General features: G+C 45.0%; 1 protein-coding gene across 3 annotated transcripts in view; it reads right to left on the bottom strand.

Annotated features, from left to right (window-relative positions):
* LOC121287780 (hemoglobin subunit alpha-like) overlaps positions 1–14,806 on the bottom strand; it is a 46,938-nt gene that overhangs the window by 16,241 nt on the left and 15,891 nt on the right. Inside the window, exons 3-4 of one of the 3 annotated variants that reach the window (XM_041205700.1) lie at positions 8,323–8,326; positions 7,911–7,999 (exon numbers count right to left, since the gene is read on the bottom strand). The exons of 1 other annotated variant lie outside the window; for it this stretch is intronic. In XM_041205700.1, coding sequence (XP_041061634.1) covers positions 7,926–7,999; positions 8,323–8,326 — 78 coding nt within the window. In that variant the 3' untranslated portion in view covers positions 7,911–7,925. Of the gene's footprint in view, positions 1–3,831; positions 3,964–7,910; positions 8,000–8,322; positions 8,327–14,806 lie in introns of those variants that run through there. One more of the 3 variants, XM_041205697.1, reaches the window with a different exon arrangement.

The raw sequence follows: 14,806 nt of genomic DNA, 5'->3' as shown, positions 1-14,806 counted from the left end.
GCATGGGAAATTTTCCCACCCGACCAACTCCACTACCCGCCATCCAGCCAAAAAGATATCTTGAAATCCTCACACTCTCATTTGTTCTCCTAATTTCTTGTGTGGAACCTTACTGAATGTCTTCGCAAAGTTCATAAGGATAATATAAATTGAGTGTCCTTTATCTACCTCATTAGTGACTTTCTCAAAAAATTCAAACAGGTTAATCAAGCTTACACTTAACAAAACCAGTCAGGCTCTTTCTGATCAGTTCATATTTATTCAACTGCTCAGAAACTCAGGGCAGAATTCTCCCATCCTGCCCGCAGCTGATTCCGTGATGGGCGGGAGTGGGGAATCTGGTGGGAGCCAAAACATTGGAATCCCGCTGGTGTGAAAAATAGTTTGCCATTCTCCCAGTGGCAGGTTAATGGTGGGTCCAGTATCCCGCTGATTAGTGACATTAACCACATTTGCATTCATTACCATCTCATGAATGCTCATTAAGTACGTTGCTTGCCAGAATCAGGTGGCACCTTCCAATCTTGCGTCATGCCGGCAGGAAATGAAGCCCGTCAGAATCACATTTGGAAAAGGGTGGTGTGCAGTGCTAGGGCCTCACCTTGCTCATGACTTTGAGGTGAGTGCAACATTCCTAGCTCATCTGCCGCAGTGCTGTCCCAGTCTAGTTACAATGCCAGTGGAACACCGGACTGCTGGGAGTGCAGGATTGGTCTGCTCCTAATGGCTGCTTCCATTGTCCTGAGGGACAGCACTGTGCAGGGCTGAGCGCTTAGAGATCAGTATTTCGACCGGTGGGGGGGTGCTGAAGGATAACAGGCAGACAGTGGGCAAAGGAGCAGGAAGGCATTGCAAGGGAATGGGGGAGGGGGGGGGAGGGGAACACATGATGGGGGGATAAGGGGCAGAACTGTGTTGCAAAAGAGGGGTAAGGAGGAACAGATAGGGAACAAAGGGGTAGGAGGGCATTGCAAGTGGGCAGATAGAAAGGTGAACACGGGGGGCAAAAGAGCAGGAAGGCATTGCAAGTGGGTGGAGGAGGAGGAGGGGGAACGCTGACAGACAGAGGAGAGACTGAGGAGTGGGAAGCTGGAACCCAACATGGGAAGCTGAAAATCTGACAAACAAGGGGGTGGATGGGATACCACATGTATGTCTGGGAGGGGATGCACACAGACTCCAGAATTGGAAAAGGGGGGTTGTGTTAATGTGACACAAGAGGGATAGGTGAAGGGGAGGTTGTTGGGATGGGAAACAGTGTACTGATCAGTCATAAGGGCAATAGGGAACTCATTGAAATTCAAAGTCCTTGGTCTGGGTCCAGCAGGTCAGAGTCAGAGAATAGAGAATGCCCTTGGGCTCCCAGTCAGAAGTCAGAAAGTAGAGACTGTGATGGGGTGCAGCAGGCCAATCTGTATGGCCACTCATGGCATGCACATTGTATTCCCGCTCCAGGAAGGGACAAGGGCTATGTGCTCAATTGGGATAATGCACAGCTTGCTGTGTAGGGTACTTTCACAGTGCATGTCCATTGACTTGTCTGTCTTTTTACTGGTTTGCAGATGGAATGGTAAGGGTCATGGGAGGCATCTGCAGCCGGTATATGGGGAATATATAATAAAAGTGGAGGGGGTGGGGGGTGTTATGTGATGCTTTCTTGTGGGGGAGATTTCCTTTGTAGGTGTCCGTGCACACAGCCTCTAGATAGGGAGGGTAGAGATCTGCATGGGGCATGGGCACATACCTTCCCCCTGATAATCACAGGGGGAGGGTAGGAATGTTGACCACAACTGCAATGGGATCCAGTATTGGGGGAGGCTGGATAATAACAGGACGGAGCTCTACCGTCACATTGTGAGGTTCCAGGTACATTTCTAAGACACAGACAGTGAGAGAGCGTGGGTCAAAGCTGGTCTCGAAGCAATAGCACAGAGCCACCATCTTGCACTCTCAAACTAATGGTGCAGCTATAAATCAAAAGTAGGAGCAAATCTGCATGGGAGGGGTCTGAAGCAGTGTAGGAGGAGCGCACTGCTGGACTAAAGGGCATCCTCTAACTTGTTGGCACCACAAGATTAAATTGATTCTGGGCTGAACCCATAATTGTTGCTGTGCTGTTACAGGGAAATGTGGAGTCACTGGCTTAGCATCACAGTCACTGCGTTTCAACATTAACAAACAGGAATGTGAAATTTGGCACAGGTGCTTCTTATATGGCCTCCCATCAATGAAAGACTTTCATGTGCTTTTCAGAATTGTTTTTCATGGCATGCCAAAGGGCATCCAGTCATTAATTACGAGCAATCTATTGTTAATGAGTATTCCAGGTCTGAGATTGGAGCATTGAGGTAGGTCAGATCATGCATGTCATTCAAATCTTCTCCAACTGTGGGATTGAGATGTTGAGTCTCAGGGATGGCATCTTGGTCACCAATTACAAAGAACAAAGAAAAGTACAGCACAGGAACAGGCCATTCAGCCCTCCAAGCCTGTGCTGATCATATTGCCTGTTAAACAAAAACATTTTGCACTTCCGGGGTCCGTATCCCTCTATTCCCATCCTATTCATGTATTTGTCACGCTGCCTCCTAAACACCACTATCGTACCAGCTTCCATCACCTCCTCTGGCAGCGAATTCCAGACGCTCACTACCCTCTGCGTAAAAAACATGCCCAGCACATCTCCTCTATAGTTTTCTCCTCTCACCTTAAATCTATGTCGCCTAGTAATTGATTCTTCCACCCTGGGAAAAAGCTTCTGACTATCTACTCTGTCCATGTCACTCATACTTTTGTAAACTTCTATCAAATCGCCCCTCAATCTCCATCGCTCTAGTGGGAACAATCTGAGTTTCTCCAACTTCTCTTAGCTAACAACCTCCAGACCAGGCAGCATCCTGATAAACATTCTCTTCACCCGCTCCAATGCCTCCATATCTTTCTGGTAATGTGGCGACCAGAATTGCACGCTACATTCCAAGTGTGGCCTAACCAAGGTCCTATACAGATGCAGCATGACTTCCCAGCTTTTACACTCAATACCCCTGCCGAGGAAGGCAAGCATGCCGTATGCCTTCCTGACTACTTTATCCACCTGCGTTGCTACTTTCAGTGACCTGTGGACCTGTACACCCAGATCCCTCTGCCCGTCGATGCACTTAAGGGTTCTGCCATTTACTGTATAATTCCTACCTATATTAGACTTTACAAAATGTATTACCTCGCATTTGTCCAGATTAAACTCTATCTGCTATTTCTCCACCCAAGTCTCCAACTGATCTATATCCCGTTGTATCCTTTGACAATCCTCTTCACTATCTGCAACTCCTCCAACCTTAGTGTCGTCAGCAAACTTGCTAATTAACCCAGTTACATTTTCCTCCAAATCATTTATGTATACTACAAACAGCAAAGGTCCCAACACTGATCTCTGCAGAACACCACAATGCCAAGCTAACTCAATCTGAGCCAACTGGCCCCGGCTCATAGATGCCCCCTTGACAGAGGGGACTGTGGACACCAGGGATGGTGAGATTCCAACAAACTACATGGGATCCTCATCCTCCTCTGAAGATTCCTCAGCCCTTGGTGTGCTGTCCTGTTGGCTTGAAGGTATGTGCTGCTGGGGTTCAGCTGCATGTCCTCCAGCCGCTGGGCCACCTGCGAGAGTCTCCTGATCAGGGCCCCTCGCTCTGCACTCACTCCAGATACAGAGCCATGTACACTGTGCTGGACGGCCCACAGCTGCCACTGCCGCCAACACCTCCTCCTGCATATGAGGGCTGTGTTCCTCATCCAGGGTCCCTGAATCTAAAACCTCACAAGGAATCATCAACGTGAAAGTACCTAAGTTTTTGCTTGGTGAACTAGTCTGGTGTGACAATGCTTTCTCAGACAGGCTTCTCTTTTCTTGTTGTCTGAGGCATTCTGTGGCTCCTGAGGGTGGGACCAGACATCTGGGACCTGTGAGAGAAACAAGAGAAGCTTAGTATAGGAATTCATGTAGACACTCATCATCCCTCAGTGATGTTCCTGAACACTGCACCCAATTCACAGCATGCCGTCAGAATAGGCTTTCCTCACAGATTCAGTGCCACCCTAACACCATCTAAAGTGCCCCCCGCACCCAGAAAACAATCATTCACCAAGATCCACCACCATGACAACCAATGCCACAATATTCCTTAGAGAGCCTCCTCCATGGCCCTTAGCACCTGTAAGGGGGTATTTGCTGTCACCCACACGTTCCCTCTATCACAACCTGGTAATTTCCATGGCCCTCTCCTCCATGAACAATACTAAGAGCAGCATTGGCTCCCACTCTGGGTTTTCTCACTTTTTTCAGATGTCGTGTTCTCTCTTCTCCTGCATGGACAAGAGGGAGAGGATGATGAAGTGGTTCAGTTGTACATGGAAAACCTCCCGCTTTGAAATGACATTTCCTTTTTGGCAGCCCATATACATTAACAGCAGTTGCTGAGCCAGTGGTCTGGATGCAAACTGATCTGAGGTTGTGTCCCCCAGGTGCTTCTCTTGCTGCACGTTGTGATCCAAGGGGGAACACGGAGTAGATGGGAGTCCCAATAACCTTGTCAGAGTTCAGCAGGTAACTGAAGGGTTTGCGGCACTGGACCTGGATACTCCTTCAAGGCACTGACCACCTTTGCAATCTGTGTCCATGCCTTCTTGGTTATGATGGGGTTAGCTTGCTTGCAGCCAGGCAGGAAGAGTACCACCAGGAGATCAAGACCTTGATTCATAATCTTAGCATCAGCGTGTCCCTGATCTCCCGGCTGCCATCTCCTTCAGCCATCCTGTTATTGGATTAGAAGGGATACATGGGTTACGATGTGTTTTCCCCAAGTGTGTGGTGCATGAATAACTTGAGAAGATGCCATGATATTGAGGGGATGGTGTTTAACAGGCTTGTTGCCTCAACATTGTACGAGTGCCAGGGCAGCATGGATTGAAACTGAAAGGCTACTCTGTAAGGGGCCAGAGCTCCTTGAAGGACACACATGCCATGGCATGAGGCAAGATTGGGATTAGCCAAGGGATTATTCAATGTCTGGCCTCTGATTGTAGAGATTGCAGACAGGGGGGAGTTGTGAGGGCTAGTGGAGTGGAAAACTGAATGTGGGGTTAAGCACCTGAGCTGGGTTGCTGTGCCCACTTGCAGAGCTGTGCTGTGAGCTGCTGCATGTTCACTTGGCAGAATGCAGAGATTTCAGGGAACAGCAGCAAAACGCTGGTCAAGCAGAGTCCTCAGATCTAGGACACCACAGGCAGCAGAGGAGGACAGAAATGGATCCTAAATGGGTTAGGAGGTCACTAAAGGACTCTTCATAATGGACCAACTTTCACATAGCAACAATACATCAGACAGCAATGACATCAGCGCTGGTACTTCCACCTCAAAGTTCAGCCACTTGATGCAGTGTTTTCAATCACTTCCTCAACAATCTTCTTTGAGTATTGCTGAAAAAAGAGACTGTCTAAGCTTTTCGTCTTGCATTTATCAGGCCACGCGCAAATATACTAATCACAGTTGTTATGACATGGCAGCTGATGTGTGCCAGGCAGACCAAATACACAAGGGAAACTTGGCCATGCTATCACAATGGTTTTGCAATTTGTATTTATTACTAACAGATGTGTGCACTGAATTCAGAAGCAATGAATCCACTAAGACCTTTAGAGATTTTTAAGAATGAAACTAAAATATTTATTAACAAACCAAAAGATTTAAAGCACATAAATAAGACTGCAATTACTTAATACTATAACAAATCCTAAATTCCTAATTAACCTGACTGCCAACCGTACGCCCCTTTTAAGTCAACAGTCCAAAATGGATTTTAAATTTTTTAAAAAGCCAACAAGTTACCACTGTACCTCCTTGACAGTGGAATTCCAAAATCTTGTCTTCAACTATAGTTACTGGATAGAGCAGACTTATGCACAAATGGCTGGAGGCTTCCTAAAGGTTATTTCACACACTCCCATTAGATCTTTCATGTCCCTTAACATAGCCTTTCATTCTCCATTATATATGTTTCGCTTTCTTTAATATGTAAATTCCATTGTTCCATATGTCTTTGGAACTTTACCTTTCCCATAATGTAAAAATCTTTCATGTTGCCAATATTGTCAGTAACCTTGGGAAAATTAACATACTGCTTAGCCTTGCTAAACTGGCTAGTTGTAAACATCCTAACATTCCTTTGAAATCCAAACAACCCATTCACTTTTCTAAAAATGCAACTTCCCTTCATATCTTACATACTAAGACTGCACCCATGTTGACTCATTTGCATTTCAAGTATATTTCGGTACTGAGATCCTTTTGATAATTTCAAGCTTGCAGCATACCTGACTCCAAATGTAATTAAATCACAAATAGAGAACCATGTTCTCTCACACCCATAACCTACTTTACAATAAACCAGAATAATATTATGAAAATTCTTATACTTTTGTAACAGAATATCACAGTACCTTTGTGTTGCAGAAGGAGGACATTTAGCCCATCGAGTCTGCAGTCTCCCTGAAAGAGCATTCAACCTAGTCCCACTCCTCTGCCTTATCCCTGTAGCCTTGTCCATTCTCTTTTTTCAAGTAGCAATCCAATTCCCTTTTGAATATCTCGATCTCACCTCCCTCCTCCACGCTCTCAGGAAGATTGTTCAAACCACCCTCTGGGTGAAAAAAATTTTCTTCACATCACATTTACTCCTTTTGCCAATTAATTTGAATCTGTCCTCGAAGTTCACTTGAGTAGGGATATTTTATCACTATCTGCCCTGTCCATACCCCGCAGGATCTTGAATAACTCCAACAAGTCACATCTCACCCTTCTTTTTTCCAAGGAAATGTCCCGATCTCACCAATCTATCATCATAGTTACAGTTCTTCATCCCGGGAATCACTCTTGTGAATCTCCTCTGTACGCATTCCTTCACGTTCTTCCTCTCAAGTATGACGTCCAGAACTGGAGGCAGTACCGATAGGTTGGCAAGTGGCATTGCCATGGAGAATTCACCACTGATGGTGACTGACAGTCAACTGCCAAGCATTGTTTGAAATTTAAACCAGGCAGCTTGACCCTGATCGGTTAAGGCATTGCCCTGAGGAATGAATCAGCGAATGGCTGTCATCTATTTTGTTTAACTGAAACAGGCGCAATGTGTGTATATGCTTTTTCTGTCTGCAAAGAGCAGGGCCCTGTGTATTAATATATGTAGCTTCCAGTATCCACAAGTGTGCCACATTGTGATCCTGACTGACAGTCTTAAATTGGTTGTCAGCATAATTCTTAGCACACTGAGGACTACTTAGCAAATGTCCAATCGTGGAATCATGTCTAATGTTGCACACTGTGTTTTGAGTTTTGCAAGCATGCACTGGTTGGGTATGGTCTGTACCCTGCCCATTGTGAACAGCAGCTGGGACATACTGTCTGATACAAACCACCAGTCTTTGGAACATGTGGCCCACATACCTTGGATCACACTGGCACTGGAATTCACAAACGCATTATTCATTTGTGTGATAGGCAGGACATCTGTTTGGCTTGACAGCAGCATCCTATTAGTGGCGAATACCACTTGTGTTGCTACTGCATAGTAGTAGTGTGAAACAGCTAGCTTCACCTGTTGCTCAAATTTTTGAGACACCTTGTCATTCCAGGGTAATCTGGGGTATACAGGGCACTTTTCAGGACTGAAATTGATGGCCTTAGGCCCATTCATGAGTTTCCATGATATATAGTGCAAAATGATCTGATCAGCATAGCCATTGACATGCAGGATGCCTTTGATGCGCTCTATATTAGTATCAATCTTGCATGGTGAGCAAATGGCTCCGGCTCTATTTAAGCGGTTACCGATAAGACCAATCTTTTAGTGTGTGGAATTGTAAGAATCTCAACACGTATGTTGACCAGTGAAGGTCAGTCTGCAGTAGACCGTGGTAGAGAACCCCCTGGCAAATTTATCAACTAGTATATCAAGGAAAAGGAGTTCATCTGACTGCTCCATTTCTAAGGTGAATTTGAGTGCAGGATGGAGCCCCATAAGATATGTAAGGAAATTGTTACATGCAGCTATGGATTTAAATATAGAAAATGTATCATCCATGTATCAGAAATATACGAGGGATACGTGGTTAGGTGTCATTCTATCAAAGACACGTTTCTCGTGGAACCCAACAAAGATGCTTGTGAGAGCTAAGCACTCTCTTATTTACAGTATAAATTGTTATTTTCCCTGATATTGGTAATCTTGTGAGTGTCCTGATGAGTGCAAGATGAAAAGATTAGACATGTCTCTTCTATCAGCAAAACCAAGCTCTGAACAGCCAAACAACAATTAATTTTCTTTGAAGTCTAGCCGTACCAAGATGGTTGTTGAGGCAGCCCTTTTATCAATCCTGAGATAGGGTGAAGCCACCTCCGAACTTGACACCATTTCCGGCAGGAATTATACCTCCGCCACACTTGGGGAGGCAGCTGCCCTAAGCCTGAATTGGGGGGGTGAAAACATGATGGGGTACAGGGCCATTTTGGGGGTTGGATTGCAATGTCGGGAAATGGCACCTCAAAGTGGGAAATATAGCTCCGTGTTTCTCCTTTCTAATGTTAGACCCCGCTCCTGTTCCTGTAACTGCTAGATCTTTATGGATCCTGCATTCTCCTTGTTACTGTATTCTGTACTGAGAGCGTTAAAAGAATTAGAATAGTAATCATAGGAAATTTCAACTACTACATGCGAACAAGGAGCAGGAGTAGGGCATTCAGTCATTCAAGCCTGCTCCACCATTTAATAAGATCATGGCTGATCTGAGAGTAACCTGAAATCTGCATCCCACCTACTCCTGATAACCTATCACCCCCTTGCTTACCAAGAATCTATCCACCTCTGCCTTAAAAATATTCAAAGACTCTGCTTCCACCATCTTTTCAGGAAGAGAGTTCCAAAGACTCACGACCCTCGGAGTGAAAAAATGTCACCTCATCTCTGTTTTAAATGGGTAACAACTTATTTTTAAACAATGACCACTAGTTCTAGATTCTCCCATAAGAGGAAACATTCTCTCCACATCCACCCTGTAAAAACACCTTGGGATCTTATATGTTTCAATCGTGTCACCTCTTATTCTTCTAAGCTCCAGCGAATGCAAGCCTAGCCTGTCCAACCTTTTCTCATAAGACAACCCACCCATTCCAGGTATTAGTCTGGTAAACCTTCTCTGAACTGTTTCCAACACATCGACATCCTTCCTTAAATAAGGTGACCAATACTATACACAGTATTCCGAATGTGGTGACCAATACTATACACAGTATTCCAAATGTGGTTTCACTAGTACCCTGTCCAACTGAAGCGTAACCTCCCGATTTTTGTATTCAATTCCTCTTGCAATAAATGATAACATTCTAATAGCTTTGCTAATTATTTGCTGTACCTGCATACTGGCCATTTGCGATTTATGCACTAGGACGCCCAGATCCCTCTGCCCTCTGAACCCTGCAATCTTCCACCACTTGGATAGTATGCTTCTCTTTTATTCTTCCTCCCAAAATGGACAATTTCACATTTTCCCACATTATACTCCATTTGCCATATCTTTGCTCACTCACTTAACCTATTTATGTATTTCTGTAGCTTCCTTATGTCCTCTTCACAGCTTGCTTTCCTACCTACCTTTGTGTCATCAGTAAATTTGAGAAACATCCCATCCATCCCTTCATCCAAGTCATTTATATAAATTGTAAACAGTTGAGGCCCTAGGACTGTTCCCTGTGGCCCACCAGTCATTACATCTTGCTAACCTGCTGAAAAAGACCCATTTTAGCCTACTCTCTGCTTCCCGTTAGCCAGCCAATCCTTGCCAATGTGTTCTCCCCTACACCATGAGCTTTTATTTTCCACAATAACCTACGATGTGGCAATTCATCAAACGCCTCCTGGAAATCCAAGTACAGTTCATCCATTAGCTTCCCTTTATCCACAGCACGGTACCTCCTCCAAGATTTCCAATAAGTTGGCTAAACCCGATTTCCCTTTAACAAAACCATGTCGACTCTGCCTGATGAGATTGAGCTTATCCAAGTGCCCTACTATAACCTCTTTAATAAAAGCTTCTAGCATTTTCCCTTCAGCAGATGTTAGGCTAACTGGCCTGTAGTTTCCTGCTTTCTGTCTCCCTCCCTTTTTGAATAATGTGGTTACTTTTGCTTTCTTTCAATCCAGTGGGATCTTCCCCAGATCTGGGGAGTTTTGGGAACTTAAAACCAACGCATCAACTATCTCACCAGACATTTATTTGAAGACCCTAGGATGAAGTCCATCAGGACCCGGGCACTTGTCCACCTGCAGCTCCAACAATTTACTCAGTAACACTTCTCTGGTGACTGTGATTTTCCTGACTTCCTTCCCCACCTCCAGTTCCTGGTTGAGAGCTGCTTCTGGATGTTACTTGTATCCTCTATATTAATTGGACAGAAGAGCTGGATAATAGGGATAAGGGGATGGAGTTCCTACACTGCTCCTACAGAATTCCTTTCTAACCCAATACGTGGAAAGCCCAACATCAGAAAATTCTCTATTGGATCAAATAATGAGGAACGAACTGGAGCATATAACAAAAGTAAAAGTAGGGAAATATCAGGCAATAGTGGCCATAATATAATAGGATAATAGAGAAGGGTATCAGTTTGACAAAACAAAGTTAACAGATTTGTGAAAGCTGATTTTGAGGGGTTGTTATTTATTTGTACTTTTACAGGATGTGGGCATCACTGGCTAGGCCAACAATTGATGCCCATCCCAAATTGCCCTTGAGAAGGTGGTGGTGAGTTGCTTTCTTGTACTACTGCGGTCCATATGGTATAGGTACACCCACAGTGCTATTGGAAAGGGAGTTGCAGGATTTTGACCGAGCGACATTGAAGAAACGGAAAGGTTCCAAGTCAGGATGTTGAGTGACTTGGGAGGGGAACATGCAGCTGGTGGTGTTCCCATGCATCTGCTGGCCTTGTCTTTCTAGGGAGTGGAGTTCATGAGTTTAGCAGGTGCTGTTGATGGAACGTTTGGAAGTTGTTGCAGTGCGTCTTGTAGATAGTCCACACTGCTGCCACTACATGTCAGTGGTCAAGAAAATGTATCTTTAAGGTAGTGCATTAGGTGCTAATCAAGCGGGCTGCTTTGTCCTGGGTGGTGTCGAGCTTCTTGAGTGTGGTTGGAGCTGCACTCATCCAGGCAAGTGGAGGTGTATTCCATCACACACCTGACTATGAATTACGGCCTGAGTTTTGATCAAGGCAGGATGACTTGGGAGCCCTTTAAAAGTGGTGGGCAGATCCCGATTCCCACCCCATTTTTGGGCTGTTTGATTTTCAGGAGTGCCTTTAAAGGGTACGGGCTGGTTCCTGTCAAAAGCCTGCACCTGGCACTCCCGACCTGGCCGGCTCCATTATAGTCCTCTGGAATGTTTATGGATTAATGCCAGGTTTTTAAAGAGCCATGGTTCATGGCCCTTTAGGGGTGGGGTCACCTTCGAGGTTTAGTACCACATAATTAAATTCTGTACACTTCTCAAAATTCTCTTTTGGTTATAAATAGCCATTTAATTGCCATTATGCCATAAAGTAGACACAATTCTGATGACATGTTGTGTTGATGTACCAGAGGTTTGAGAATCTTGGGCCTCATCAAAATAATTGTAAGAAAATAAAAACCAGGAGTGATACAAAACAGGGCATTGACTCATTATCACCCATTTTATTACTCTTGCAAAGTCTGGGAATGAAATCCCTATTTGTCAGTAGGTAATTGCTTACAGAAAGGTTTTACAAATCTCCATCCTATGTTCACCCCAGATAGTCTGTAAATTTACAGTGTACTACACAATTTGTAATACAGCTTCTGGGGGAAGGGGAAACAATCCAGTTTAAGGCTGCACTGAACTTCAGCACCATGTATCATTCTTCTCTGAAAAATTCAGATCAACAATTAAATGTACATTTTTCCAAAGCTGCTGGTACATGTTTGATTGACAAATCATGGGGATAGGGTCATCAGCATAAAATGGGCAGATGCCATTTGTGGTGTGTTGTAGGTTGGTGCCAGGAATGTCAGAATGGTAAGGTTGGATTAGCTAGAGAGTTGAGTTGTTTTGTAAAAGTCGTAATTTCTTTGTAGCCACTTTCCTCATCAGTTGATTGCTCTGTGATTATTTATCCTTAGAGATTCAGCATTGGGCCTCCAATTTCACTATTGCTACAGTCACTCTGCAAACTACATGCAAATGTAATGAAACTGCTTTTATCCAGCACCATTCATGATATTCTAAATCACTTTGCAGCCAATTCAGTACTTTTGAGTTGTAGTAGCCACTGGCCGAATGTAGGCAATATTATCAAGTGGCAGAGTAGGCTCGAGGGGCCAAATAGCCTGCTCCTGCTCTTAATATGTAAGTTCACATGTCATTTAGATGGATGAGATGAGCTGCAATAGATGGCATTTCTGATCCATAATTATCTTCAAAACAGAGGCTGGAGTTCTGTTAATTTTGTTGGAAATGGAAGTTTACCAAGTGGGCTTTGTGGGGTGAGGTTGCCAGGACAGGAGTGTGTAATAGGCTCATAGTGAATCAATAATCTGTTTTACACTGCACAGGATTCTCGATTCCCATTGACACAAGTCTTGTCCTTTTATATACTGACCTGTTACCCGACTCTATCTAAGTGCTTATGATGAATTTTTTCAGGTATGAAATATGGGGTGGAATTTTCTATGCCTGTATGTGTCAAGCATGTTCAGTGGCGTGAGTGGAGAATATGGTGAGAAGGCCGAAAATAGGATTCATGAAGTTGTGACACCAGTTTGCAAGCGTCTGCTCTGTCCGTCAATGGTGGACTGTGTTTTCCACTGTCAAATGTTGGGAAGCTCATTGTACTATATCTGTACGTCATTCCCACCTGAATCATCCCCCACGCTGGATGATCCAAACACACCAACCCGTTTCACAACAGCATATATATAACGTGTGCACTTGGCGGGCTGCACTTTGAGGGGATCCAAGTGGAGAGTGTACAGTAAGGTTGTGCAGCACTCACCAGGGTCATCTGTTGGAATTCAAGGTTGAGAAGGCTTGGGGTGGACAAGGGTTACACTGCATTCGAGGTGAGTTGCGGGGGACAAGGGTGCCCTGCGGTTGAGGCGAGTTGTTGGGGGGCAAGGGCTGCACTGCAGTTGATGTTAGTGCACAAGCACGTGCGAGGTGGTGAGGAGGAATGCATTAGGGAAACCTTGTATAAAGTTTGTACAAAGACCATTGCTCCCCAGATGGGACAGGTCAGGTGCAGGCACATTAACATGCTTGGAGTCGGGCCTCTAACTTACCTGCCCACACAAACAATGCAGAGGCATGAAAGTGCCACCAAATGCTCCTGAAATTTTCACCCCCCAGCACAGACTGCAAACTATTGATCATTTTAGTTGACAGCAGAACAGTTGGATGACTGGGCACATTGACAATCTCCTTGCTAAAACTGGCCATGGAGCAGTCACTGGTAGAGGTGCTCACAGCTCCTTATAATGTCATCATCCCGGTTTGGACCAGTCTCCCCCATGGTTCAAGCTAACAGTGCACCCTTGCAGTGTGGGTTAGGAGAATGCCTGTGCCTGAGCTGAGAGCACAGCATGCAGTCCAATGGGCAAAGCTGCTGCCAATCGGTCAGGTGGACTGGTGCAACGGTGGGTGTGGTTTCGGGCAGCCATGTAGTCCACTAAACTCTGGCCGCCTTGTTTTCCTTGGCCAGGATTTTCCTGTCGGCGAGTGGGGTGGGGTGGCGGAGGGGGAGGGGGGGGGCGGGGGGCGGGCAGGCAATCGAGGCCATTGACAGAGTCATTTAAGTAATTAATGGACCTGCCCGAACAACATTAAGGTTTGCGGGCAGGCCAGGAGCCCTGATGGGAATTAGAAAAAGCATGAGACTTCATCCACCAGCGGGATGAGATTTCATGTAGGTTTTGTAAAATTTTAATTAAAGTTTTTAAAAAAGTGATGGACATGTTTCAACTCACGTGGCAGTGTCACATGAGGGATCATGTCAGGGAAATGCATTCTTTAACTTGAGCTTGAATTTGTGACTTCAGCAGTTGACATATTTCTGTAACAACTCCCTTGTAAAAGTGCAGATGTGTCAAACATTGGTCGTTGCTGAAGTTCAGACAGGAAAGTTACTCCCTGAGCACCCTATGTTGATATGGCCTTCACTGAGAGCCCTTCTCCTCCTCCATCGATTCTCTTTTCCAGCAGCTTCTCCTGTTCTGAATGGTTTCCACTCATTCTCCCAATTATACTCAGTTCCAAGAGAAAGACCAGGCCTACTAGTGCAGCCATATCTGGGAGCAACTGGTTTGTGCAATAGCCCTGAAGTCAGCAAAATGTCCTTCAACATTGGCCAAACCGCTCTCTGTGCACTTTTGCAACTTGAAATACTTTGGAAAGCATCAAAAACAAGTGGCATTGCAGCAGCAGCCAGAAGAAATAAACAGACAACTAACCTGTAAGTAGTGAATGATCTATTTAAATAGCACTTGTGTGGGAATCGGTCATGCTGCTTAACACTGCAACGTTAAGAGAAGGTGTTAGCTGGATCGTGGGGCTCCAAAATGGCACTTTCAGTCACAAAATAGACTTGCACACTGATTGACATCAGCATTTGTCTGCTCTACACATTTCTGTCAGAGTTGTTGGATTAGCTGCTGGTGAATGGGCTGCTTTGTCCTGGATGGTA

This window comes from Carcharodon carcharias, chromosome 15 (assembly GCF_017639515.1).
Source record: "Carcharodon carcharias isolate sCarCar2 chromosome 15, sCarCar2.pri, whole genome shotgun sequence".
Lineage (NCBI taxonomy): Eukaryota > Metazoa > Chordata > Chondrichthyes > Lamniformes > Lamnidae > Carcharodon > Carcharodon carcharias.
The sequence above is the reverse complement of the archived record's forward strand: the minus strand, read 5'-3'. Positions and strand labels throughout refer to the sequence as shown.